This window comes from Berghia stephanieae, chromosome 8 (genome assembly GCF_034508935.2).
Source record: "Berghia stephanieae isolate SIO BIC M18660-M18661 chromosome 8, UCSD_Bste_1.3, whole genome shotgun sequence".
NCBI classification, from domain to species: Eukaryota; Metazoa; Mollusca; class Gastropoda; order Nudibranchia; family Aeolidiidae; genus Berghia; species Berghia stephanieae.
In genome coordinates, this window is record NC_088367.1 from 53,565,052 (window position 1) to 53,577,551 (window position 12,500).

The 12,500-nt window shown below is 30.2% G+C and overlaps 2 protein-coding genes across 2 annotated transcripts in view; one reads left to right on the plus strand and one right to left on the minus strand.

The window, feature by feature from the left end:
• Window positions 1-9,485, plus strand: part of LOC144979065 (uncharacterized) — a 26,633-nt gene extending 17,148 nt beyond the window's left edge. Inside the window, exon 5 of the mRNA XM_078925679.1 lies at window positions 9,391-9,485. Within this exon, the coding sequence (XP_078781805.1) occupies window positions 9,391-9,485 (95 nt within the window). The remainder of the gene's footprint in view (window positions 1-9,390) is intronic.
• The window catches only part of LOC144978873 (limbic system-associated membrane protein-like), a gene marked incomplete in the record, with an annotated part of 133,546 nt that overhangs the window by 42,930 nt on the left and 78,116 nt on the right, over window positions 1-12,500 (minus strand). The window contains 3 exon segments of the mRNA XM_078925459.1: window positions 6,134-6,330; window positions 8,100-8,262; window positions 10,952-11,103. Of these exon segments, the coding sequence (XP_078781585.1) occupies window positions 6,134-6,330; window positions 8,100-8,262; window positions 10,952-11,103 (512 nt within the window).

Consider the following 12,500-nt stretch of genomic DNA (forward strand, 5'->3'; position numbering starts at 1 on the left):
TTACTACTACTTACTACTATTACTATACTATACTATACTATTACTTACTATTATATATATATATACTACTATACTACTACTATACTACTATACTATCTACTATACTACTACTACTTACTTACTACTATTCTATACTACTATTTTATACTATACTATATTACTCTATTACTACTATACTACTACTTTACTATTATCTACTATATCTACTACTATTCTACTACTATACTACTATCTACTACTTATACTAATACTATACTACTATTCTACTACTACTATTACTATACATTACTATATACTACTCTATACTATACTACTACTTACTATTATACTATTACTAACTATACTATTACTACTTACTACTTACTACTATATACTACTATTACTACTATACTACTATACTACTATATACTATACTTACTACTATTAACTACTTACTACTATATTTAACTATATTATACTATCTACTACTATTACTAACTATACTACTATTACTACTACTACTATATACTACTACTACTTACTACTATTACTACTACTATACACTATCTACTACTATTATACTATACTACTAACTACTATATACTATACTATACTATACTACTACTACTATACTATACTATACTACTACTACTACTACTACTACTATTACTACTATACTACTATATTACTACTATACTACTACTATACTACTATACTACTACTACTACTATACTATACTACTATTACTACTATACTATACTTACTATACTACTACTATATACTACTATACTACTATTACTATACATACTATACTACTATCTACTACTACTCTACTACTACTACTACTATACTACTACTTACTACTTATACTATATTACTACTTATACTACTACTACTACTATATACTTATACTATATATACTAATATTCAAACTATTACTACTCATTACTACTACTACTATACTATTACTATATACTACTATATTATACTATACTACTTACTACTATTACTACTATACTACTATTATTCTATACTACTATACTACTATACTACTATATATATATCTACTACATACTATTACTATACTACTACTATAACTACTTTATATACTACTATATACTACTATACTCACTACTTACTATTACTACTACTATACTATACATAATACTACTAATTACTACTATACTACTATACTATTTTACTATATATACTTACTACTACTACTACTACTATACTACTATCTACTATATACTACTATTAATACTTACTATACTATACTATTTACTTACTACTACTAACTACTATACTACTATACTACTACTACTATTACTACTATATACTACTACTACATATACTATACTACTATACTATATTACTACAACTACTATACTACTACTTACTACTATACTATACTACTATATATACTATACTATCTACTTTACTATATATACTACTACTATATTACTACTACTATACTACTATACTACTACTACTATACTACTATTATACTACTTACTACTACTATACTATACTAATACTAATATCTATACTACTACTACTACTTATTACTACTACAAATACCTATACTTACTACTACTATACTACTAATACTACTTTACTATACTACTAACTACTACTAATACTCACTAACACTACTACTACTACAACTACTATATACTAAATACTATACATACTAACTATACTACTAATACTACTACTACTACTATACTACTATACTAACTATACTACTATATACTATACTAACTATATACTACATACACTACTACTATACTACTACTACTTATTACTATACATATACTACTTTACTTACTATACTATTACTACTATACTATACTACTACTACTACTATACTTTACTACTACTTACTACTACTACTATACTACTACTATTACTACTATACTACTATACTACTATATACTATTACTACTATTACTACATACTACTATTACTACTATACTACTACTATACCTACTACTATATTACTACTACTATTACTACTACTACTATATACTATTATACTACTATACTACTACTACTATACTATCTACTACTACTACTTACTACTATACTATACTATACTATCTATACTACATACTACTTACTATACTACTAACTACTATACTTACTACATACTATACTACACTACTAACTATCTAACTATACTACTACTATACTAACTATATACTACTACTACTACTACTACTATATACTACTTCTACTACACTCATACTATATCTACTTACTACTACTACTACTTACTACTACTATATACTATACTATATACTACTACTATACTACTATTTCTATATTACTACTATACTACTATACACTACTACTATTACTACTATTACTACTATTACTACTATTACTACTATTACTACTATTACACTATTACTACTATTACTACTATTACTACTATTACTATTACTACTATTACTACTATTACTACTATTACTACTATTACTACTATTACTACTATTACTAACTATTATACTACTACTACTATATACTACTATTACTACTATTACTACTATTACTACTATACTACTATTACTACTCTATTACTACTATTACTACTATTACTATTACTACTATTTACTACTATTACTACATTAACTATTACTACATACTACTATTAATACTATACTACTACTATTACTACTATTACTACTATTATATCATATTACTATATACTACTACTAATACATACTAATACTACTATTCTACTATCTACTATTACTACTATTATACATTACTACTATTACTACTATTACTACTATTACTATACTATAAAACTAATACTATAATATTACTAATACTACTACTATACCTATACTACTAACTACATACTACTCTAACACTATACTACAATATTATAAAATACTATAAAAAACACATTACTACACTTAATTCAAATACCTTTACACTACATTCTTCTTTATTATTCTTACTACTCTTACATTTTACTACTATATCTAAAAATTTCTATTACTATATTTAAATAATACTTATATACTCTTTACTAACACTCTTTTCTACTCTACTCATTACTATATTATATATTCTCTATACCTACTATTACACTATTCCACACATAACACACACACACAACTACCAATACTAACAACCGCGAATACCCCAACAACACAACACTATACACAACACATACACACACATCACAACACTATACTACATACCATTTACACATACACATCAACAAACACACATAACACACAACATACAACACATAACAACAACACTATTAACAACACAACACATACACACACAACCTTACACATACACATCACACACACACTATAACACACCACATACAAAACACATACACCACAACACCTCTACAACACCAATACACACACCACTACATACACACATACACATACACTAACACACATTACACTATTACTAAAACACAATTTACTATACTATTACTACTTTCTATATCCAGGACATTACACTTTTCACAATTACGATTACTATTACCTTTATACACATACTCTATTCACATAACTACTATTTTACTAGAACACAAACTGTTTTTTAAAATTATGTTTTTATATTATACTTTACTAGATATACTACTATTACAACTAATTAAACACTTAATAGTCTTTTATATACATATTACTAAAATTCAACCTTTACAATACCTACAAAACACACATAATTTAAAATACAACACTTATATTCAATTTTTTTCTACAAACACTTTATCTACTATTAACTATATAGATAATATATACTTTTTACTACTCTACTCTTACTCGACCACGATTACACTATACCACATACTACTATTATCGACTACTTTCCTTATACTACGATTACACTATTCTACATTACCAACTATTAATTTCTTTACTATAAAAATAAAATAACACATTTTTACTATTTTATAATATTATAAACTTACTATATTTATATATACTATAGTTATAGTATTAATCTGTAAAAATTTAAAAAAAAAAAAAAAAAAAAAAAAAAAAAAAAAAAAAAAAAAAAAAAAAAAAAAAAAAAAAAAAAAAAAAAAAAAAAAAAAAAAAAAAAAAAAAAAAAAAAAAAAAAAAAAAAAAAAAAAAAAAAAAAAAAAAAAAAAAAAAAAAAAAAAAAAAAAAAAAAAAAAAAAAAAAAAAAAAAAAAAAAAAAAAAAAAAAAAAAAAAAAAAAAAAAAAAAAAAAAAAAAAAAAAAAAAAAAAAAAAAAAAAAAAAAAAAAAAAAAAAAAAAAAAAAAAAAAAAAAAAAAAAAAAAAAAAAAAAAAAAAAAAAAAAAAAAAAAAAAAAAAAAAAAAAAAAAAAAAAAAAAAAAAAAAAAAAAAAAAAAAAAAAAAAAAAAAAAAAAAAAAAAAAAAAAAAAAAAAAAAAAAAAAAAAAAAAAAAAAAAAAAAAAAAAAAAAAAAAAAAAAAAAAAAAAAAAAAAAAAAAAAAAAAAAAAAAAAAAAAAAAAAAAAAAAAAAAAAAAAAAAAAAAAAAAAAAAAAAAAAAAAAAAAAAAAAAAAAAAAAAAAAAAAAAAAAAAAAAAAAAAAAAAAAAAAAAAAAAAAAAAAAAAAAAAAAAAAAAAAAAAAAAAAAAAAAAAAAAAAAAAAAAAAAAAAAAAAAAAAAAAAAAAAAAAAAAAAAAAAAAAAAAAAAAAAAAAAAAAAAAAAAAAAAAAAAAAAAAAAAAATTTTTTTTTTTTTTTTTTTTTTTTTTTTTTTTTTTTTTTTTTTTTTTTTTTTTTTTTTTTTTTTTTTTTTTTTTTTTTTTTTTTTTTTTTTTTTTTTTTTTTTTTTTTTTTTTTTTTTTTTTTTTTTTTTTTTTTTTTTTTTTTTTTTTTTTTTTTTTTTTTTTTTTTTTTTTTTTTTTTTTTTTTTTTTTTTTTTTTTTTTTTTTTTTTTTTTTTTTTTTTTTTTTTTTTTTTTTTTTTTTTTTTTTTTTTTTTTTTTTTTTTTTTTTTTTTTTTTTTTTTTTTTTTTTTTTTTTTTTTTTTTTTTTTTTTTTTTTTTTTTTTTTTTTTTTTTTTTTTTTTTTTTTTTTTTTTTTTTTTTTTTTTTTTTTTTTTTTTTTTTTTTTTTTTTTTTTTTTTTTTTTTTTTTTTTTTTTTTTTTTTTTTTTTTTTTTTTTTTTTTTTTTTTTTTTTTTTTTTTTTTTTTTTTTTTTTTTTTTTTTTTTTTTTTTTTTTTTTTTTTTTTTTTTTTTTTTTTTTTTTTTTTTTTTTTTTTTTTTTTTTTTTTTTTTTTTTTTTTTTTTTTTTTTTTTTTTTTTTTTTTTTTTTTTTTTTTTTTTTTTTTTTTTTTTTTTTTTTTTTTTTTTTTTTTTTTTTTTTTTTTTTTTTTTTTTTTTTTTTTTTTTTTTTTTTTTTTTTTTTTTTTTTTTTTTTTTTTTTTTTTTTTTTTTTTTTTTTTTTTTTTTTTTTTTTTTTTTTTTTTTTTTTTTTTTTTTTTTTTTTTTTTTTTTTTTTTACTAACTATTCTACTATAACTATTTACTTACTACATTACTACTATTAAATACTACTTACTACTAATTACTACTATTACTACTATTACTACTATTACAAAATTACTACTATTATACTATTAATACTATATTACTACTATTACTACTATTACTACTATTACTACTATTACTACTATTACTTATTTACTACTATTACTACTTTACTACTATTACTATCTAAATTTCTACTATTACTACTACTATTTACTACTATTACTACTATTACTACTATTACTACTATTACACTATTTCTACTATTACTACTACTACTATTAAATTATACTATTTACTTATTACTACTTTTACTACTATTACTAACTATTACTACTATTACTACTATTACTACTATTACTACTATCTACTAACTATATTACTACTATACTTTTTCTATTACTACTATTACTACTATTACTATATACTACTTTACTAACCCATTACCTACTATTACTACTATTACTACTATTACTTAAATTTCTAAATTACTACTATTACTACTATATACTTACTATTACTTACTATTAACAAACACCACCACCACCATCAACACACCACCACCACAATCAACACACCACCACCACAATCAACACACCACCACCAACACACCACCACCATCAACACACCACACAGTTTGACCACTCACCCATAAATTACTGGTCACCAGTCCGTTCCTAATGTCCACCAAAGGAACCCAAAGTCCCAGGCGAGCTGTTTCGTCGACAAATGTCCACCGAATTACGGGGGTGGGGTTACCTGTTGATTGACAGGTCAGATTCGCCTTATGCCCCTCCCACCAGTAAACTAATAAATTTTCACTAGGAGACACCAAAACTGGTTTTTCTGAAAACAAAAATATGATGTTATAATTAAAGTTAAGCGTTGTGGTGACCAAATAGAGAAGTATAATATCGATATATCACAACGGATAATATAAACAAACTTAAATTTGATCTTTTATATAGCGCAATATTCACTAAACATGCTCAAAGCGCTTTACAAAGGGTACCCTGACAAACAGCAACACATAATATGTAGAACAAGACAGAACACCTGTCCGGTAATATTTCAATTTTTTTTCTCAAAGAGACAACGCTGTTAACGGTCGGGTACTCATTTTAAACCTGAGTACCGTGAGATGATATGAGTAAAGAGCTTTTTCCAAAGACTCTACTCTGGACCTTCCGATCCGAAAGCGAGTGCCCAACCACTAGACCACATAGCGGTACAAAGAAAGATTAATCGAACTAACCCTCTCCTTACCAGCTACAGGAAAATCGTCACATTCGTTACGATACAACCAACATTTTTGTATTCAAATTTCTTTTGTACATCATAAAATTTAAAGAAAATGAACACAGTAAGTTGTAGAGCATGTTTTGATAAAGAAATTATTTATGGAAAGAACTTATTACTATTATGTCTGAGTGATATAAAATCTATTTTTGTGTTAGTTGGATGTGAAGATTTGGGGAAAATCCTGAAAATGGCTGGTAAGGAGAGAGTTAAATGGTAACACAATATGGGGACAGCGTGGCTCAGCGGTACGGTCTTTGCTTCGTACCCGGAAGGTAACGACTTGGATCACCCGCCGCTGCGCTGTGTGGCCTTGAGCAAGTCACCTCGCCATAGTTCAATTTGCGGCACTGTACTGCGGCTGATGCCTGGGTTATTCCAGATTGGACCCTAGAGCAAATTACCCCTATGGGATGTTGGTCAGTGTGAGCGTAGCCATCGTTAAGTTATAGCCTGACACTGTAGCCATCGTACAGTTATAGCCTGACACTGAAACCAAAAAATACTGGCATTTTGACGTCATTATTTCGTTTTTGCACCGCCTAGTGAGTTGTCGTTAGTAGAGCTCATGGAAACAAGTGGTCCCATTGGTTGAATTATTGAATACAACTCACGATTTGTTTTCTTTTGTGGCCAAAGACTGGCATTTTAAAGTCAATTTTTGGTCGGTGTCAGGCTATAAGTTAACGATGGCTACGGTGTGAGGCCATGGGTTTACGGAGGCCACGGTTGAACTCTATTGCCACTTAAGAAGTTGTACGTCTCTATAGATAGTATGCGCTTGGCTAAGAAGCTCACAGCATTGCCATCCGAAAGTATAACCGACCAACACACAAAACTGTGTGTATCCATGAACGTTTATAGTCAGGTTAATACAGTTTAGTGAGCATTACTCATAAACGCGGATGGCAAAAAACAATAACAAAGGCCTGAGTGACGTCATCTTCGAACTATCTATAGACACTTAGATAACCACGCCTCTCGGACAGTCGTCATAATGTAAACAATGGCAGTGATCAGTTGACATAGCGTAATACACAGCTTTTATTGTCGATGGTATGTGTCAAAGTACACATACACACACACACACACACTCACACACACACTCACACACACACTCACACACACACTCACACACACACTCACACACACACTCACACACACACTCACAAACACTCACACACACACTCACAAACACTCACACACACACTCACACATATACACTCACACACATACACACACACACTCACACACATACACACACACACACACTCACACATACACACACATACACACACACACACACACAGACTCACGTTGCACGTCCACGATGACGTTGTCCTTCGAGCTACCGACAACGTTGGTCGCCTTACAAACGAACGACCCCCGGTCCTCGGCAAAAACAGGGGAGACGACTAGAAAACTCTCAAGGGTTGTATCACCTGATTGTCGTTCTTGGATGGAGAATCGAGACCCGGGCTGTCCAGATTGGGGAAAGAAAGGGGAGAGAAGGAAGAAAAAAAAAACTTTTATTTGTATATATATATATATATATATATAGGGCAATACCCACTAAACGTAATCAAATTCGCTTTTTAAGGTGTCCCAAGACAACAGTAACACTAAAGAAAAGAAAAAAAATTTTAAAGAACTCACATGTCTACCCTTAACTAATTTCACTTACTTATCCATAGCCTATGCGCTTGTATGCATGTAGCCTATCATACGCCTCCACGACGATCTGTCCTCTGCCTCCCTCATGTACTCAAGAGTTTGTAGGGATGTTGCTTGTTGACAGCCTTAAGCTGATCAGGCTGTGTCGGGTTCCTGACCTCCCATAGCGGGCAGGGAGGTATTTACTGTGTCTTCTATCCCCCTATATCTGTTTTCCAAATTGCTTTCTGTCTTTGTCTTGGAATGAGATCACTTGGTTTTGTCCTGGTCCTGGCCGGGTACCCTTGGTGAGAGGGAAACAGTCCAATGTATAGTTAGTTTGGGATATGATTTTTTTTTCCTTGTAAATCTTTTCTCTGTTATGCACCGTATTATGTTTTGTTTACATTTATATATATATATGATTGGTAAACATTTGAGTGTATTCGTCTAAGTGGGGACCTGTGCTATCCCATTTTCTTCCTTTTTACTGGCGCTGATATGACCTTGATGTGTTGCAAGCGCCGTAAAACCCTTAAAAACAAAAAACAAAAAACAAAAATCACCAAAAACAAAACAAGCTGGTCATGAACGTCCACCTCTGACGACCACGAGCTACTGTGCGGCTTTGTGGTCTAGTGCTATGACACTCGCTTTCGGATCGGAAGGTCCTGGGTTCGAGCCTCGCACTCGGCGCATAGTTGAGTCCTTGGAGAAGGTTCTTTACTCACATTTTCTCACCGTACTCAGGTTTAAAATGAGTACCTGGCCGTTAACAGCGTTCTCTTTGTCCGAAAAAATGTGTAATATCGCCTAACAGGCGTCATGTCCCGTCCTACATGTTAAATGTTGCTGTTGACCAGGGACCCTTTATAAAGCGCTTTGACCACATTTAGTGGATATTGTGCTATATAAAAGCTCAATTTATTTGATTCGATTATTCCATCTGTGTAGCCAGTGAGTGCCAGGCTTTCAACGAGCCCTTGTCGCCACTCATGGCCAAGAAAGCCCATTTGCCTTTTTCTGACGATGTGCGGCTTGTGGTCTAGTGCTATGACACTCGCTTTCGGATCGGATAGTCCAGGGTTCGAGCCTCGCTCGGCGCATAGTTGAGTCCTTGGAGAAGGCTCTTTAATCACATTCTCTCACCGTTATCAGTTGTAAAATGAGTACCTGGCCGTTAACAGCGTTGTCTATTTCTGAAGAAAAAAATTGTAATACGAATGCTTAACAGCTTTCATGTGTCGTTCTACATGTTGCTTGTTGCTGTTGGTCAGGGACACCTTGTAAAACGATTTGAGCCTGATTAGTGGATATTGCACTATATAAAAACTCAAGTTTTTGTTGTTTTTTGTTTTTGCTTTGTTTTTGTTTTTTTTTGTTTTTTTTTTTTTTTTGTTTGTTTGTTTTGTTTTGTTTTTTTTGTTGTTTTTTTTTTTGGGGGGGGGGGTTTGTTTTTTTTGTGTGTGTGTTTTTTTTTTTTTTTTGTTTTTTTTTTTTTTTTTTTTTTTTTTTTGTTTTTTTTTTAATACTGTGAGTTGTGTTCAGGATCTGTGAGGCTGATTGTTTGGGGTAAAAAAAAAACAAACAAACAAAATCTGAGCTTTTATATAGGGCAATTTCCACAAAAGGTGTCAAAACGCTTTACATGGGGTCCCTGACCAACAGCAACACTTAACATGTAGGACGAGACATGACGCCTGTTAGGCGATATTAAACTTTTTTTTTTGGACAGAGACACGCTGTTAACGGCCAGGTACTCATGTTACATCTGAGAACGGTGAGAGAATGTGAGTGAAGAGCCTTCCTTTACCAAGGACTCAACTATGCGCCGAGCAAGGCTCGAACCCAGGACCTTCCGATCCGAAAGCGAGTGTCATACCACTAGACCACATAGTCGCACATTAACACATTATGCAGTGGAAATAAACGCACGGTTTCGTTTAGAGTGGCAATGGAATAGCTCTCATTATTGTGTTGAAATATTGTGATTCATGCTCACAACCAATGGTGTTGATTGTTGTGGCTATATGCTATGTTATAAAGTTTTGCATGCATAGAATAGGGAAACCCATCCAAATTAACCAGTAGATTTTTGACCAATCCAAACATGGAATTTGTGACACACCCTCACACGTGCTCGGACAAACATAGTTGGTTGTTTATAAACAATAACGTGAATGAAATCGACCTCTCTCTGATCATTGTTATTGTTTTTATATTGACAAATGGGTGACTAGTTATCACATGGTTTTCTTGATCATATTATAAACATTTAAGTTTAAGTTTACACATAGTTTTCTGTGTTGATTCTACTGATCAAGCCGTAGAACAGTGGGTATTTTACTTAACACATACCATCGATAGAAAAACCTGTGTAGTTTGCTGTGTCTACCAATCACTGCCATTGTTTACATTATGACGATTGTCCGAGAGGCGTGGTTATCTACCGGTTAATTGTGAAAATTGAGCCGCCCAAAGAGCGTGTACTGTAGCAAGTTTTGACCACCATTACCTCCGTGAGATTATTGCTGATGTAAACCGACTGGCTGGAATACCACATAATGGCTGGTACGGGTCTACCCGTGGCCCGGCAGGAAATGGTCAACGTGTCAAGGACGCGAGGGCTGACGGGATTCTTCGAGGTCACTTTGATGCCTGGAGGGACTGAGAGAGAAGAAAGAAAATGGTGAAGGGTTGAGTGTGTGTGTGGGGGGGGGGGGGAGGAGATATAAAATATGTTGGGTTTTGGGGGGGGGGTTTGTTTTGTTTTTTTGTCAGATGTATATTTTACTTTTTTCTTGATGCTATTAGTTTATTCTAAAAACTCACAACATCCACCAGCCAGATAAAACATACCCAACAAACAGAACAATGTGTAGCCTTAAACGTGTATAGTCTGATTGATACAATTTAGTGAGAACTACTCATTAAAAAATGGCTGGCTAAAAACAGTAACATAGAGCTGAGTGACGTCAATTTCGTTCTATTTATTATTAACCAGTGGATTTTTGATCAATCAAAACGCCGGATTTTCAACACAATCACAATCAACATCCGCTCGGACCGTAGCCATCGTTAACATATATAGCCTGACACTGACCAAAAAATGACGTCTAAAGACAAGTCTTTTGCCACAAAGGAAAACAAATGGTGAGTTGTATTCAATAGTTCAACCAATGAAATAACTTGTTTCCTTGAGCTCTACTAACGACAACTCACTAGACGCTGAAAAACCTTAAAAAATGACGTCAAAATGTAAGTCCTAGAGGGTTCTTGCGTTGCCATCGTTAACATATATAGTGTCAGGCTATAAGTTACCGATGGCTACGGTTCCAGTGTCAGGGTATAAGTTACCGATAGCTACGGTTCTAGTGTCAGGCTATAAGTTACCGATAGCTACGGTTCTAGTGCCAGGCTATAAGTTACCGATGGCTACTGTTCCATTGTCAGGCTATATGTTAACGATGGCTACGGTTCTAGTGTCAGGCTATATGTTAACGATGGCTACGGTTCTAGTGTCAGGCTATAAGTTACCGATGGCTACGGTTCTAGTGTCAGGCTATAAGTTAACGATGGCTACGGTTCTAGTGTCAGGCTATAAGTTACCGATGGCTACGGTTCTAGTGTCAGGCTATAAGTTACCGATGGCTACTGTTCCATTGTCAGGCTATATGTTAACGATGGCTACGGTTCTAGTGTCAGGCTATATGTTAACGATGGCTACGGTTCTAGTGTCAGGCTATAAGTTACCGATGGCTACGGTTCCAGTGTCAGGCTATATGTTAACGATGGCTACGGTTCTAGTGTCAGGCTATATGTTAACGATGGCTACGGTTCTATTGTCAGGCTATATGTTAACGATGGCTACGGTTCTAGTGTCAGGCTATATGTTAACGATGGCTACGGTTCTAGTGTCAGGCTATAAGTTAACGAGGGCTACGGTTCTAGTGTCAGGCTATAAGTAAACGATGGCTACGGTTCTAGTGTCAGGCTATAAGTTAACGATGGCTACGGTTCTAGTGCCAGGCTATAAGTTACCGATGGCTACGGTTCTAGTGTCA